General features: G+C 49.7%; 1 protein-coding gene across 2 annotated transcripts in view; it reads left to right on the forward strand.

The window, feature by feature from the left end:
• The first annotated feature begins 4,413 nt into the window (after positions 1 to 4,413).
• The window catches only part of LOC143158694 (uncharacterized), a 42,578-nt gene continuing 30,203 nt past the window's right edge, over positions 4,414 to 16,788 (forward strand). For both annotated transcript variants that reach the window (XM_076334974.1, XM_076334973.1), the window contains exons 1-6: positions 4,414 to 5,470; positions 6,437 to 6,502; positions 7,491 to 7,588; positions 8,324 to 8,388; positions 8,995 to 9,146; positions 9,228 to 9,380. In XM_076334974.1, the coding sequence (XP_076191089.1) occupies positions 4,438 to 5,470; positions 6,437 to 6,502; positions 7,491 to 7,588; positions 8,324 to 8,388; positions 8,995 to 9,146; positions 9,228 to 9,380 (1,567 nt within the window). In that variant the 5' untranslated portion in view covers positions 4,414 to 4,437. The remainder of the gene's footprint in view (positions 5,471 to 6,436; positions 6,503 to 7,490; positions 7,589 to 8,323; positions 8,389 to 8,994; positions 9,147 to 9,227; positions 9,381 to 16,788) is intronic.

The following is a 16,788-nucleotide window of genomic DNA, read 5'->3' on the forward strand; positions in this document are numbered from 1 at the left end:
GCCTAGGGGCTTGGTCCAGGCGCAGGCAAAACCCTAATCCACACAGTGGATTTGGTTCTCCCTCCCATTGGGCTTGGGCTGGGATCTCTCTGAGCAGTGTTACAAGCATGGGCAGCGGTACTTGGGTCTGCAATAAGACTTTCTTTTCTTTATAGGCTTGTGGGTCCTCTCAGGAATATCAGAAGATTAAACCAGGTAAGAGTTAATTCTCAGACTAGCCTTTTTTTTTTTTTTTTTTTTTTTTTTTTTTAGCCTGAATAAATCCTCCCCAGAATTTGTTGGGCACATCCAGCCTTGGAAAGCCAGGAGCAACAATCTGGCCCCAGGGAGGCATGGGGAGGAAAGGGGACATGGCTGATATCGAGTGCTGGGGAAAGGAAAAATCAGTGCTAGTGTGGGAGATAATGTGTGCTGCTATCTTACAGCTGCCAAACCCCCACTGCAGCGCAGGACCCCGGAGGCAGGAGCGATGCACTGTAGCGAATCACTGTTGGGCAGCAATTAAGACAAGTAGCAAAAGTTCAATCCAAACTTTAATTGTGCTCCTGTAGGGTAAACCTATCGCTGGCTTGTGGCTCTTCTAGCTTTGAGATAGCGATTTTGGAAAATACCATATTTCTTCCTGCCCGAGGGAAGGTGTTTCCCTCTTTGAGGGCTAAATTAGCTATGGTGAGATGCTAATGTTGCTTATCCTACTGAGCCTCTGAGGACTTCTTGCTTGGCTGAACTCTTTAAAGCAAAGGGGTTGAAAATGCCTTCAGGAGAGCATTACCTTCCAGTTCTGCAGGTGTATAAACAACAAACGTTGCCTGCGTGCTGAAACCAAATGTAATTGCACGCTTGTTGCTTTTGTAACTTGTCCTGATGTGGCAATTCCCTGAGCCTTTAGCTTTGATCCCTAAATAGCCCGACCCTGGGGACCTGCCTCCCTGGGACAAGTGGCACCCACTGCATGGCCATGCTGGGACCTCTGCGCTCCTGCGTGGCCATGTCGGGGGGGATGGGACTCAAAGCATGAGCGTGTCCTGCTCTGGGGTGGTAGCAGTGGGGGTACAGCCCACTCTCTGTGGGGCAGGAGATGGTGGTGGCCTGGGCTTCTCCAGCTGCCCCCAGCCCTCCAAGTACTCTGGAGCGGCATGTACTGGTGGAGTGAGCACTGATGGGGAGGAGGTTTGGGGTAGGCTGCGGGTATGGCTGGAAGGGATGGCAGTTTTAGGTTCATCTCAGGCTGGTGCATAGGTGCATGCCCAGGTGGCCTCCTCCCCTTGACCCCAGGACCTGACACAGGGTTACTTGCATGTTTTCCTGCTGATGGATTTGCATGTTGCTTGGCAAATGGGAGTGTGCAAATGGGGAGATAAGGGAGCTTGAAAATAATTTCTGGAAGTAAGGGCTAGTAACTCTTTCTGGGAAGCGGAGATGGAGGAAAACTTGAGGTTGTTGCTTCTTGTCTTCCAGGGTCAGATTTTCCTTGGATATTGGCATATGTGCCTATAAGAAGCTGCCACAGAGTCCTGAAGGACAAGTATGGGGAGTTTTCTCCTCCAGTGTACCATGGTGATTCCCCAATAAACTTTTGGTGCAACTGGACAATCTGGGCAGGCTCCAGAAAGCATATAATAATTTATATTCAGGGCTTTATCGCTAAGGAGGGTTGCAACAAAAATGAGGACAAAATCCTATTTGAAGGAGTTTCTTCACTGGTGGAAGACAGTGTGGTTTACGCTTGCTGGAAAAAGGAGACGCAGGTTTTTGCCACCTTTGCTCAGGCTGTTCATGTTGTGTTGCTGAAGAGGTACTTGCCAAACTGCAGAGACACACAATTTAAAGGGAAGTACTACATCTTCCAAGACCAGGAAGGTGAATCTTCCTTCAAAGATGATGTTATTTCTGAAACTCCTGCTCCAAAACTACCAAAGCAAGATAGTATTTTTCAGTCTGGATGGGCTGAAGACCTTAGACATGTGCTGGGCTTTGCAACCACACATAGCACCATAAGCCTTGGCAAGACCATGGTGTTGAGTGGTGGGTCGCCGCAGGGAAGAGGGAGCACACTGGGTACTACTGCTGTGGAAAGTCCTGTTGAGCTTGTCCCATATGAAGGTGCAAGGACACTGTTCCTGGAAACAAAAGCTCCTTGTGTGCTGGGGTCTGAGCTGCGAGGAGGTCTGAGATGCTGCAAGGAAGCTCAAGGCAGAGGAACACCTGGGCCCATAATCCCCACCGTACCGCAAGATACCTGGAGTCAGAGTCTCTCCATGAGTGGGGACAACACTGTGGATTTTCGTTATATGCACAGGCTTTCAAGTATGCTTTTGGAAACTCCTTTGCTCGGTGCCTTGCAGGTAGTGGAGCCTTTTTTGCAGCCAGCAGGCGTGGGTCTGGAGAACAGGCAGTCTGTCCTGCACCCTACCCTGAGGCCAAAAGATCTGGGAGACTTACAGTTTACTATTAAACCAACATACACAAGTTGCCTGAACTTGGATGCATTCTCACAGGCTTTGTCCCCTGGCAGAAGAGAAAGCAAAGAGAACACAGATACCACCATGTACCGAGGGGTCAGCACAGTCAGTTTAGAGAAGGATGAAAGCCATCCCCAGTCAAGTGGCCTGGCTGATGACACAGCGAGTAGTGATTCTGATGGCCTTGCAAAGGGCCTGATGCCCAGCCTGAGTAGCCTGTATAATGTGGTAAATGGGGATTGCTCACAGCTGCTATCTGAGAGAAGCCAAAGATGCCAAAGCAGTTTTGGGGATTTGTCCATGACTCAACCTGAGTTGGGAACAACTGGCCTCCAACATACAAAGCTCATGGGTATTTCCTCCCCAGAATGTTTTAGGGCAGTTGTTGAGGGGAAAACAGTGTTGCATCCCACAGCACCATGGGACTTCCTCCAAGAGCATCCTCATTTGTGTGGCCAGAGCACTCACGTCCTGCATTCAGCCCCTACAGACCCTGGGAGCCTTCCCCAAAACGCTCAAGCACATGACTGTCCAACTGCTGACAAAGCTCATGCATCTTCCTTCGGCGTAAAAAGCTGCTGCCACCAAAGTGACAGAGCTGCACAGACAGGGCTGGCTGTACCCCCTTTGGCAACAGGGCTGGAGCATGCTCCCACAGCCATGTCCACCCTAGGGACAGAAACAATCCCTTCGCTGCTGGCCTCCTGCACAGAACCTGTCCCTGCAGGCTTCAGCTCTATTGATTTCACGCCCGAAGCACCTCTTCCTCCAGAAGTGGAGCCTGTGTCCAGCATTGTCTTCTCTCCACCAGCAGCTTTGGATTTGGATCCCATCAGCCTCAGGCAAAGGGCAGGCATCTCACTGGCTAGCCCAGGAGGACAGGAGATGGTCTCCCCTTCCCCACCTCGCCATCCATCAGTAGCCTCTGAACGAGGCACAGAGGAGTCCTCCCAATGCCTTGGCCCTGGGATGCAAAAGCTGGCACTGGGGGAGGCAGGTGGCCAGCAAGGAGAAGCCTTAGCCCCTGTGGGCTTGCTGGCCGAGGATCCCTCCCCAGCTTCTGTCACCGGCCCACAGCCTGATGTGGGGCTTCCTTGGTCTGAGGACCACACGAGCAGTGGCTCTGGGGTGGCACCAGCTTCCCTGCCTGGCACCTGGGGAGTGAGGAGAGAGGAGCATGTGGTGCCTGTGCAGCATCAGGGCACGGCTGCTAGTGACAAACTAGCTTCTGTCTCTATCCTCAGGGGATTTAAAATGCAGAAAACCACAGAAGCTCTCCGAGCAGGTGCAGGAGAGCAGAGAAATGCCTCCTTCAGTGCCACTCCTGCACACCCTGGTCCTCCTGTGGCCCGGGGGGGAGAAACAGTATCAAGAGGCCAAAAGTCTCAGGAGCCCTCTGATGATCCTGTATCCAGAAACACCGGGATGCCAGGAGGACAACAACAGAAACATGCTGGTAGGTCTCCCAATACTTCATATCTTGCTATAAGCCATCTTTAGAAGGCAGAAGTACTTGGTGGGGGCAAGGATGAGGCTGTGTCTATCACCTGCAGTCCCAACCTGGCAAGCGTAACCCAGCTGTGTGGGGAGGGGAAGACTTCCAACAAAGCGGTCTTGTTGGCTAAACCTCTGTTGGAAGCAAAAACATGTAATTCAAGCTGCTGGAGACTGGATGGGCTGCAAAGGGCCGGACCCCTGCAGAGCAGCTGGGGCCCAGGCTCAGCTCTGATTGCAGAGCTGAGATGTGGCTCTGGGGGCTGAAACTATAGAAATCTTGCAGCAGGAGAGGATTTTAAACGGGGCCTCTTCTGTGGCAATTTACAGCATTCCTAGAAGCGCGATATCTGTGTCCTGGTGTGTACAATAACCATTGACTATGCATTTCCTTTCCGATGTGTCAGAGCTAGGACCGCCCTGGGCAATTGAGTACTTCCCTGTCAGGAGCTGCCACATCGTCTTTCGGGATGAGTCTGGGATGTTTTACCTACCGCTGCATGCTGACATTAAAACCAACATCTGGTGCAACTGGACCATGTTAGCAGGCTCCCAGAAGCACATTGTCATCTACATCCAAGGGTTCCAGGGGAGTGATGGCTGTGGCAAGAACCATGACAAGATAATCTTCCAGGGAGTCTTGTCAAGCGTGGAAACCAAAGTGGTGTACGCCTGTCACAACCAAGGTACTCTGGTCTTTGCTACGCAAGCTACTGCGGTCCATGTATTGTTTCTATCAGGGAGTGGTTCCCTAAGCCATGAATACAGACATTTTAAAGGACGGTATCATATACTCAGAGACTCTGAAACTGTGAGCTCTTCAAATGATACTATAGCTCCCCAAGAGCCTGTCCAGGATGTCTCCAAAAAAGAGAGCTGGAGGACAGTGGTAATGAAAGATTTATTGCCCATGCTGAGAACCTCTCCAGGCCCATCAGGTGCACCTGCTGGTGGCAGGATCCAGCCTGAGCTTGTGAGCCAAGATGAAGAGGCTCAACACCCTCCTGATATCATGGAAGATGCTCAGTCTAGTGCTAACCTGAGCAAGCTTGACCTGAACAAGTGTGGTCAGCTGCAGGATGAAACAGAACTGGAAAGGAGCCTTAAGGATGGTGGCACTGAGGGCAGAGAAACCAAAGATGATGTGTTGGTGGAGCCATCTCCAGCTGGGCAAGATACTGGGCGTAAAGCTGAGCTGTTTGCTTTGGAGATTGCAAAGGGGGATGTAGAGCTGGTGTCTGCTCTGGTCACTGTAGCTCCATGTCGCTCAGCGGGTATCCCTTCCTCAGAGGTGCCCAGAAGCAACGTAGGTCTCTCTGCCAAATCATCTAGCCTGGATCAGGGCAGCAACAGCCTGTCAGAAGAAGTGGTCACTGCTGCACATCGCACGCAGACACCAGTGCTGGAAGAGCCGCTGCTAAACACGAGTACAAAACTTTCTCCTGTCTACCCCTCTCCTGGTGTGACTGCTGGAGATGTGGTATCTCCAGGAGAAAGGAATGAAGAGCTCTTTGGTAAGGTGGTTTTTGGGTTATTTGTGGCTGAATTGATGCCTGACACTGTGCAATATCCATTTCCAGTGATGCAGCACTCTCTTAAGAGGTTTTATTTGTAGACATGGCTGTCACCTTCAGTTGGTCCATGTCGTAGCACTCTTTACTCCTTCTGTATCCAAGGAAGGTGGTACTTGAGAAGATATAGGATTATCTGTTGTAATGTGGGCATCTACGGTCTGATGCTCCTCTTAACAGGGAGAGGCCGTTTCCTAACCCAAGTGCTCTGAATTATCCCTGGAGGAGCCAGCCTTTATACCCAAAGCAGACTGAATGCCCATCTTGGTGTTAAACAGCTCTGGCTTGCATTGATTCCTATGGCTGTAGCCTGGCATGATGTTCCTAGCCATGATAACCGAGTTTGAGCTCCAGAAGTTAGAGGGAGGAGGTGGGGGGAAAAAAAAGGCTCTCTTCTCCTAAGAAAGTTTAGGAGCTGATGGTAGACTTCTTTTACAGAAATATTTAGCCACTGATATGTATTACTTTCTGCCTGAAGGTGGAAGAGATGTTTTCAATTGGTCTTTCCTCCCCTCCAAACTGTTCTTGCCCCTTCATTGTAGATGTGGGGAAGCTCTTTTGCAGTTGCTGGCATCTAATACACAAGGCCAAAGCTTTTTTTCTTCACTGGGGGTCCAAGGCAGCTTTGCTGGTTGCAGGAACTCGGGTCGCTTCACAGAGATAAAACTTCATCCACTTCTAGAAATGGAAATGAGGTTTACTGGGGTGATTTCTTTCTAAAGAGCATTTCCCATTGTAGAGAAGAGTAGATTGTATTTAGAGCTTGATATTTAACTTCAGTACAAGGAATATAGAAAGGAGCTGGCACATGGCACTCTTCTTGCAAAGTGACATGCACCTAATGTACTTTTTTCCCCCCTTACCGGTACACCGAGGTTAGCAGCCTGATTCTTTCCCTTGCTTTGACAGATCTGGTTTCTGCTCTGGCATCTCTGGAGAATGACACGGCACTGCAATCCCAGCACCATCCTGGAGGTGAGTGATGCAAAGAGTTAAGCATGTCTTAAAACACTGCCCTAAGTTCAGTCTGCTGATTGGAGTTGTGCATGGACATCATCTGCTCATTAAGTTTAGAAAGCAGTGGAGGGTGCTTCCAATTAGTAACCACTCTGAAGATTTCAATTTTTAAGATATCGCTGCAATCCCACAGTTGTGCTTTGGCCATTCTGTACTTACCCTGGAGAAACCTCAGTTCAGATGCTAAACCTGACATAAATGCTGGCTTGTTTGAGTTCAAGCATTACTTGCTGGCTGTTTAAAGAAGATTTTTCTCAGGTGAATGAGCCTCACTTCCTCAGATATACTCCATTGAGTGTCTCATGACTACCTGGATCAGAAGCCTGCAGGAGTCTTGCTCCTCAGACTGGGGAGAGGAGTAAAACCTGCTTATGGGAGTATTAGCAACTAACCAGCACAATACTGGGCTTATATAGCAGAGCAAGCCACAGAAGCAGCTTGTGAAAAGGAGTCAATACAGAAGGAGCCTGAGCTTTGAACAGGAGAAATATTGCTGAATAAATAGGCTTTAAACAGCAGACTCTGGCAAATCTGTGCCAGCCTGGATTCAGCCAGAACACAGCAGTTTATCTAAGCTGATCCCAAACAGAGATGGGTGACAGAAGTGGGCTTTTAGACTCCATCACGATACCTTTGGGAAAGATAATAGCTAAAGAAATGTGATTGCAATCAGGTACACATTAATGCTTTGTATACTTTTTGCTGAAAGATCAATTCCTGTATTCAGCACTGAGCATTAGCTAAGGTTTGTTTTCACCTGTTACTCAACAATTTGTTCTACCTGATTCACAACCTCTGGAAAGAAATACCCATGCGGCACTGACTTACACAAGCACATCCTCCTGTAGCTGTTCTACTATTGTTGATGTTTAAGGACTAACTTATTTAAGGATTCCGTTTGTGTTATGTGCACTTAAACATGCTAGGATCTTATGTCTTCTGATAGATGTGCTGTTTGAAGTAACTATTGAAATCAGACCGAAGGACTGGATTCCTCATGGACATGAGCTCAAAAAGGCTCTTCTTCAATCTATGAAGAACCATGTAAGTCTAGGCACAGGGAGGGGAAGAAAAACAAATGTGATGTCCCAAATCTTCAACTACTAGAGACCATGTTGTGCCCTTCATTCCAGGGATTTTCTGTTAAAGCCACATGATGAACCAGCATCTGAGTTGCTTGTGCTGGTCACCATCTGAGGTTAATGCCAATGCCCTGGCAGGGTGCCCAGCTGTAGCGGCTGGTGTTTAGCTGCTGCAGCCCTTCATAGTGCTGTGCCATCGCAAGGCAGCAGAAAAGCATTGCAGAGACAGGGATACAAGCAACCAAAGGCTGTAACTTGCCTCTAGAAATGGGGCAGGTTGTAAGCCAGAGCCTAAAAGAGGGCAAGCATATGAGCATCTGCTTTCAGGGCTGCACCTAAACTTTCCCTTCTGGGATGCAGACATGGTTCAGCCTGCTGCCTAGTCTGGAAGGCTGCTGTCCATCCACTGCTGCTCTGTGATGGTTTAGCACCCAGTTACCTGGGGCTACTATTGCCCTTCCTTTTCCCGAATGACCTTCTGTGTTTGTGGGGGTTGAGCTGAAGTGAAGCAGATGGGAACAATTAGTATTCTCCTAGAGAAAAGGCTCAGAGCAGTGGGCTGAGACATCTAATACATCCTAAGTGGTTTGTGAAGGGGAAGAACAAGATGGGGAGGTAGACTGAGAAAAGAAACTGTTTGCTGCCATACTCCTGCCCATCAAACATCAAATCAGCACTGGTCACTCTTCCTTTGCAGATCCAGGAGAACCTGAAACTTCCTGCCAACAGAGTCAATGAAATAAAGTTAAAGGAAATCAAAAGGTAGGGTTATTGGTGTGCTGCTGGCTTGGCAGGTGACTCTGCTATAACCTCAAATACTTCTTGGACAGTGGTGGCTTGGGTTCTCATTCTCCTTCCCCAGGCAAAGACCCAGCCTTGTTCCTCTCCTGTGATCTGTAACTTGTCCTGAAAGTAGAAGAAAAAAAAAAATCTGTTTTCTAGAGGAAAGATGGTGAAAATTGGTGTTTAGTGCTGGCTAGAGCCTTTATAGGTCTAAGATGGATTTAAACTCTGGAGAACATGAGGATCCTCACACCTGCCACGGTGTCTGCTGGAGAAAGCTGGGAGCTGTCAGCAAGGTCCCTGCCGTACTTCGTTGAGGCTGACCTGGGGCTGCAGGTTGCCACTGCAATTCGCTTTACGTGAATATCTAGTCACTTCAGCCTAGCTCCAAGTGAGGAGCCATTACTGGGCTCTCCTTTTTTCCTTGGTCCAAGTGCAAAGCTGCCTCTTCTCAAATAATCTTTGCAAGAGCCTGCAGCACCACTATCTAATATAAGTGGGTGGGAGGTCTAAATGGGCTTTCAGAGCCGGGCCTGGTGGTGATGCTTTCCTCTCACCTCACCCTGGGCTCTCCCCTGCCCGCAGGATGAATGATGCCAACCTGCTGCTCACCTTCTGGCTGCACCTGAAGCCGGAGGAGAGAAATGTGTCTCTGCTCCTGCGCTCCCAGCTGGAGGGGCTGCTTGGCACCTCGGTAGGAGTGGAGAAGCTGCAGCTTATTTCGCTGTTCATTGAAGGTGGGTGTTTCACTTCTCTCTGAGATAAGCCCTTTTACGCCAAGCCTGACTCGACTTATGGGACCTATTCCCCTGTTACAGATGTGAATGAATGCAGTGCTGGGGTCGGCCTCTGCGGGGAGGAGGCAGAGTGCTTCAACAGCGTGGGCACGTACCTCTGCCGCTGCAAAAAGGACTATGAAGATCATTCTCCCACCAAGTCTGGCACCCTCTGCATCCGTGCTCCCCGATCAGGTAGAGGACAAAGTAGCAGCTCTGCTTTCTCCTGTGGCTGGGTGTTTTTCTCATGTGCGTGGGTGAATAATTTGTGCAGCATCGCTCTTGCCACGTGCAACCTGGAGTGAGCATATCAGAGTAAGGAACTCTCTCCTTGACTGGAGTCCTATCAGCTGTGTCTCTGCTAATGTGTGTTGCATGTGATGCTTAAAAATGGCACTGCTACTGGAGTGGTGGCTTTAGATGTCTGGGACTGGCGTGGGAAGGATATATAATATTATCTTTGTAAGGTAATTCCCAGCTGGTTGTCCCCTTAGGCTTCCTCCTTTGGCTTTAGGAGCTCTTCTTTTGGAGTTGTGTTTAGATATGAGTGGACTGGAGGCAAATGTGATCCTTTTAGAAACTGAGGAGAGGGAGGAAGAGTGAGGTTTACGCAGCATAGGACTCCAAGTCAGGAGGAGTCTTGTACTTGAAGGACAAATGGTCTTTCCCGGGCTCCAAAGGCATCAGCTTTCAGAGGTTAGCCTAGATAGGCATCCAAGGGGTGACCTACATCAGTTAACTGTGTCAGGTTAAAGTATCTCTGCTTGTTGGGTGTAATTCAGTGAGACATCTGTGCTCCCAAAGGCTCTCCTGAGCAGTGCCTGAAAGTTTTAGAGTGTGATGCTATTTCTGGGCTCCTCAGTACAGAAGAGAGGCATGGACATACTGGAAAGAGTCCAGTGAAGGGCCACAAGGATGAGGAAGGGACTGGAGCATCTCTCCTATGAGGAAAGGCTGAGAGAGATGGGACTGTTCAGCCTGGAGAAGAGCAGTCTCAGGGGGATCTTATCGGTGTATATAAGTGAAGGGAGGGTGGAAAGAAGACAGAGCCAGGCTCTTCTCAGTGGTGTGCAGTGACAGGAACAGAGGCAATGGGTACAAACAAACACAGGAGGTTCCCTCTGAGCATTGGGAAACACTTTTCCACTGTGAGGGTGACCGAGCACCAGCACAGGTTGCCCAGGGAGGTTGTGGAGTCTCCATCCTTGGTGATATTCAAAAACTGTCTAGACATGGTCCTGGGCAAAGGGATCTGGGTGGCCCTGCTTGAGCAGGGGGGCTGGACCAGATGACCTCTGGAGGTCCCCTCCTACCTCAACCCCTCTGTGATTGATTCTGTGATTTCCCCTCCCTGTCTGAAGGAGGCTGTGGATGGAAACTCTGGGTAAGGCTCATGCTTCTTGGGAGCAGTGAGTCAATGCAGTCACCAGCGCCTGAATCTGGAGTATTTAACAGGTGGTTCAATACTGGTAACAGCCTGTGGTGTTTGCTGCCATGCTCTGCTCACTGGCTGCATTGGCACTTCCAAGTATAACCTCTCCATAAGGCTGCCATGCTCTGCTCGCTGGCTCTGTTGGCACTTCCAAGTATAACCTCTCCATAAGGCTTAGCCTCTGTTTCCCCAGCCTGCTCCTTTCCTTCCATTGGGGTTATAACTTGGCATGTGTGAACCTTTATTCCCCCAAATCTTCTGCATCTCCTGGCCTTGGCTGCTCAGAGCTTGTTGCTATCAGCAGAGTGTGGCCAAGGGTGATTTATGAATTACTTTTGCTGTAATTGATGCGGTGAGCAAACTTGGTCACTCCTCAGAGTCCCCAGTGGTCTCTTGTCACACTGTGTAGATCTTGGTGAGAAAAACATTGATGTTCCTGGTGTTTATTCTCAGCGCTCCCCTGACATATTCAGTACAAGGTTATAGTCAAGCACCATGTGCCATCTGCTTAATCAGAGCTGGCTAATCCAATTTCTCAGAGTAACGGGGCCTCCCAGCTTGAAAAACACCAATATCCTGCAATATGTACTCAAAACACTACTGCTACTTTACCAAAACTACTATTTATCCCTGCAGCATTGGAAGTGGCTTAAACCTGAATGTGAGCTTGCAGCCAAATTGCATTTCTCATCCATCCTCTCAGCTCCAAATTAATTAACCAGTTATGCAGCCTAAGCCTATCCAGACTGGCTGGATATGGTGTTATATTAATATATATAAATAATTTTATAAATTTATATTTATCTCTTGGGTGAAAGAGAGGGTCCCTTCAGGTCTGGATGGGAATGGTAGCAGGTCTTCTAGCCTCCACGTTAGCTGCACGTGGGTTTGGCAATGGCTTTGCTCTACTGGGGCTCTCCTGGGGTAGCACCAGCCCTGTGCTGTTCCTGCAGGCTGGCTCTTGGTCTAAATATATCTTTGGGATGGAGGTTTGGGAGAGATGCTCTGCCCTGGAGGTGGCTGTGAGGGTTTCTGGTGGGCAGCAGGGGAGATGTTGACCTTCCTGGAGGACTACCCACAGCTCCAGGTCTCACCCCTGAGCACTGCGGTCATGATGTGGGGGACTTTGTGAGCACAGTGGGGGCCACTGGGGCAAGCAGGTTGAGACCATGGCCCTTCTCTTGCAGGGATTGGCTTCTTCCTTCGCCATGCTGACATTCTGGTGGGGGCAGCCATCATGGCCGGCCTGGCGATGTTGGTGGCTGCCGGTGCCCTGTGCAGGGCGGCCAGGCAGGGACGGCACCCCAGGAGGAACCTGAGCCCAGAGGAGCCACCAGTGAGGGCCGTGGAGGAGCCGGCAATGGAGCTGCACGACCTGGGGGAGTGCCTGCGCCTCGACCCCTTCCAGCTGAAGCTGCGGGCCAGGCCCCCCGAGTGGCTGTGGGGTGCCCGGGCCCACCCCGGCCAGGCATACCAGGTCTTCCTGGAGCAGTCCCCCCCACTCTGAGGGTGTCCTGGGGAGCCCCCAAACCTTCTGTGGCCCTGGTGACCTGCACAGTTACTCCTGCCTTCTCTGGCCGACACAAGCCACCGGATGTGCACACCCTTTTGGTGTGTTTTATGGACCACAAATATCCCATGGTCTTTCTCATCTTGTCATTTAATTTTTTTAATGGTCACTCAGCTCGGGAAGCAAAGCACTTGCTCCAGATTGCCATATGTCTTCTCCCAATTTACCCCCTCAGTGCAGTGAAAGTAAACACTTTTTTTTTTTAAGGAAAAAGAAATAAGATGTTTTGGTGCTTAATTTAAGAAATTAAAGATTATTTTTGCACTTGTGCTTGGTGCTGCAGAGCTCTACAGGAAGCCCTGACAAGACCTGAGGATCTGGGGGGGGCTTCTTGCAGCCTGGCTGAGAAACACCCCCAGGGCTTGACTTCAAGTTTTTGGGGAGACTCCTGGCCAGGTCATGGCATATGGATACCCTGCGCTGAGTGATGGGGACAGCATTTTTTGGTGCTTGCATGAATGCTGGTTACTGAGATACTGGCTGCGAAAAGCACCACCACCACAATCCTTGCTGGCAGTAAAGCACAGTTGTCTCCCCAGCTTGCCGCCGCCCCCCTCACCCTAGTTGCAGGCTTGTAACTTCTCTATCTGTCTAGTTCAGGGCTTTTTAAGTTTGAATTACCATTTTTTTCCTCTCTGGGAAGATGTGTGAATGGTGTGGTGGCAAATGTGCCACTGGAGGGCACTGTCTGCCACCAAAAACCCAGCAAGGGCTGTTGCTGTAGAGCTGTGCCCCTGGGCAGGGGCTGCCAGATGTGGGGTACAGCTGGAGCAGGGTTCCCTGAGTGAAACAGGACCAGTTAGCGCAGCTCATGGATGGTCTCTTTGCACTTGTTGGCCAGCTTTGGCCAAGATGTGCTGTGGAGGTGTGGGTTGAACAACGTTTGCCCAGCTCAGTTTGTGTTCTCCAGGATGAGCTTAAAATGGGCTGGAAAAGGCCCTGCTGCATTTCTCTGCAGGGAAGTGGTGAGGATGCTGGTGAAGGAGGAAAAAGGGATCTCGGAGATTTCCTTAGAGTAACTCTTTTCCACCCTTCCCCCCTCAAAAAAAAGCAATTCCCATATCTCAGCTGTTGAATCAGGGGAGAAGCAACATTTGCAGCGTGGATGGAGATGTGGTAAGGGGCTGCAGGGCCCCTTAATCAGGGCATTATAAATGCCAATGTTGTATGAAACCAGGTGAGAGCCCGTCTTGTAGGGCATTTGCACTGAGATGATGAAGAAATGAGCATTGCTAGTGCTTGGCTGGCAGCTGCGGTGCCCCTCCGATGAGGGGTGACTGTGTTGCTCTCCAATAACAGGCTCATCCAAATTAGTTGATGCTGATGGGGCCCTCCTGCCTGCAGGGATATGCAAAGCAGAATGAACACCTCCCTGCACACACTCCCCCAACAGCAACTCAATTCAGCGCTGTTTTGTGCCATCCAGGTTTGAATACCGATAAGGTTAGACAAAAATAGGTCTCCCAAAGATATCCTGATCATTGCTTCCTTTGACATACGTGGAGCAATCAGCTCTTGCTGACCATTTTCTATGCATGGTTTTCAAAGTATTTTGCAAATAGCAGAGAATTAAATGCAAACGTCTCCCTAGGAAGCAGATAAGCATGTGTAATTTTCTATCGTAAAGAGAAGGAAACCATTAATGGGTTTGCGCAGAGTGTGCTTGTTTCCCCACCAAGGTCAAAGAAAAGCAGCAAGGGCTAAAATAATACTGTCCTTGTCTTGGTCTTGGATTTGGCTGGCCACCTTCTCCCCTTTTCTCTCCTTGGCTCCATGAAGGGGGCAAACTCTGTTCTCTCCCAGTAAGGTAAGGTTTGGATCCCAAAGCCAAGCAACTAATGAGCAGATCAATGCTTCTTCTGACTTCCTAGCTTTTCCAGGAGCAAGGTGAGCCCCAAATTGTGCTCCTGTCTGGGAAGCTAGCTCCTGTAATACTCAGCAGGTTAGTGAAAGCTGTTGTGTTTCCCCAAGCTCTCCAGGAGCGAGTCAAAGGTACCAACTTACCTTCCACAAGCCTTTTGAGCCATCATCCTCTGTCCAGTTATGAAACCAGTGCATCCTACTTGCTCCCATAGCCACAGCGTGTTTTGTCCCATTTTAAAAGGGGACCACTGCTGCATAGCTGCTGGAAAGCATCAGAAGCTGAAACCATTCTATGATTCTATGACTTCTTAAATTCACGCTGTAAACCATTGAGGGAAATCCTGTGACTTCCACTGCAGCACAGCCAACTGCTGGGGGAGGATCTGTCTGCTTGGACCTGGTGGTCCAAGGCAAGGATGGGAGCTGCCTTCAGCTTGTGAGGTTTTTTTTATTTCTATCGCTTGCAGTTTGCACTGTATCCCAGGCACGAGGCTCCCACTGGACCATCTTTCCCTACCATCCTTCATCCAGACAATTTGTCCCGCTGATGCTCATGCGCTGGCCCAGGGGGAGGGAGGAAAGCCCAGCGCAGTGATGTGCCCAAGCTTGCTGCAGCCAAACCCATTACAGCAGCAGGTCCATCCATGCTCGGTGTGAAAGCAGGAGGTGGAGCTGGCACACTGCCTCTCTCCTCATCGGGTGTGAAGTGACAGCACCTGCCCCTCATGGCTGTGCTTTGCAGAAATGTCAGGCTTTTATTGGAAGCATCTAAGGTGCATGTGTGATCTGTGTGTGAAACACAGCAGGACTTAGATCTGGACATCAAGCCCATCATAAGCAATAGGTGTTACGGTTTCCCTGTTACAAATATCTGCTGTTTCAGCCCCAAATGTTGCTTTTTATTTTCCACTGAGGCCGAAGGAGCTGTAGGCAGTCCTGCTTTGCCTCATGAACACCAGGCTGGCTTTAGGAACAGCCCATCCCTCCTTTCCTGGTTTCCCGAGTCAAATAGAGAGGGGCTGAATTTCTTCCCTCTGCTGCAGGTCAGGGTATTGGCATCTGCTCTTCTCTCTCATCTGCGGTGGAGTGAATTAATAGACAATAAAATGAGACAAATCTGCTGGATTTGGACACTGAATTAATAGACAATAAAATGGACAAATCTGAATTTGGGCACTGCAGTCCGAGGTTGACTGGGAGCTCTGCTGCTTCTGACATCCAAAATGAATTTGTCACCTCGCTGTGCAGTGCTCTGCTCGCTCACAGCCCTTGGCCATACAAAATGACACACTCTGTTGGTTTATGGACCACCAGGTACAAGTTTTTTTGCAGTGGGAACTGTTCTCTCATGCATTATAGCTGAGCGACTGAGGTATGTGCAGAGGTTTCAGAGAGTCCATGATTAACCTGGAGGCTGGAAGATGTCCTAAGGGCTGCAGGGGAGGAACAGTATTTGAATGTCAGCAGGTTTTTATTTTTTTTTAAAGACATTTACTGAGCCCTGGTTGAACTCATTCTTCTGAAATGCTTCAAGTTCATCTGATTGTTTTTTCTCTGGGTTTTGAAGCAGGCAGGGCAAGCCTCGTCTAGCCACAGAGCACTGTCCTTGGACACGAATCACCAAGCTAGGGGAGAGGCAGTTCCTTGTGGGAGACCCCTCACCCTATCCATTTGCATTTGCCTCATCAGAAAAGCCACGAAGAATGGGAGACACCTCATTCAACATTTGGTGGCCATGGCTGGTACCTCAGCCTGGGTAATGAAAGCAAAAAATAATGTCTGGGGAGAATTGCTACAAAGGGAGATGCTGGAAAGGAGTTTGGTTTCCTTTCCCACAACCAGGAGAGAGATGGGAAAGGGATGTGGGCACTCGCAGCCTGCTGGGACACCACTTGTGTGTCTTCTGCTGCCTGAACGTATGCCTGTTGGTAGAGGCTGAGGTTATTGTCATGTCAAGGGAGATCTCCAGAGGTTCAATGTCCCCGTGTGCCCTGGCAGGTTTAGGAGGACACCTCCTCTTGTTCCCTGCCGAACTCCTCCTCTCACCCTCCTTCTCCATTGTGTCTGCATGCTGGGGAGGAACCTCAGGCTTATCTAAGGCCTCATTGAAGGTGCTAGATGGTAAAGCAGTAAATGGGCCGTACGTGAGCAAAGAGGGCATTTTCATGGACAGATGATAAAGAGACATTTATAGGAGTGGGGATGAGATTGGAGACCAGAAGGATGCTTCAGCCTTTGCTACGATTGCTCTGTGTTGCAGTGGCAGTGGAAAGGGCAGGAGGCACTCAGGGTGCCCATGGGCTCCCTTCTCCCCCGGGACAAACCCCATGCCCCGAGGGGACCTGGGCTGTGCGGTCAGGTGGCAGCACGGCTGGGGCATGTTCTGCTGCTTCTCCCCTGCTGAAACAAGGATCATTGTAGAGGACCAAGCAAGGAGGTAACAAACCTCGAGACAAATGTCTATGGAAATATTCATCATCGGAGATGTTGGCTTGCTTCTCCTTGTAGTTACTAATACAGGTAGTAAATTTCTGATGGCACGTGGATGATTGTGCAGCCTGTGCTCCACAGGGCAGGGGCTACCATGGAGTCTCCAGGGAGATTTTCACCAGGAAAGAGTTTTAGAAAAATACCTGCGAGTGTAATTGTACATAGCGCATCTAAAAAGGTGCGATGGGGGAAAAAAAAGCTTCCTTCTTCCTATAGAAGCTTTTTGAGTGCCATTGATGCATTGACTT

This window comes from Aptenodytes patagonicus, chromosome 3 (genome assembly GCF_965638725.1).
Source record: "Aptenodytes patagonicus chromosome 3, bAptPat1.pri.cur, whole genome shotgun sequence".
Classification (NCBI taxonomy): Eukaryota; Metazoa; Chordata; class Aves; order Sphenisciformes; family Spheniscidae; genus Aptenodytes; species Aptenodytes patagonicus.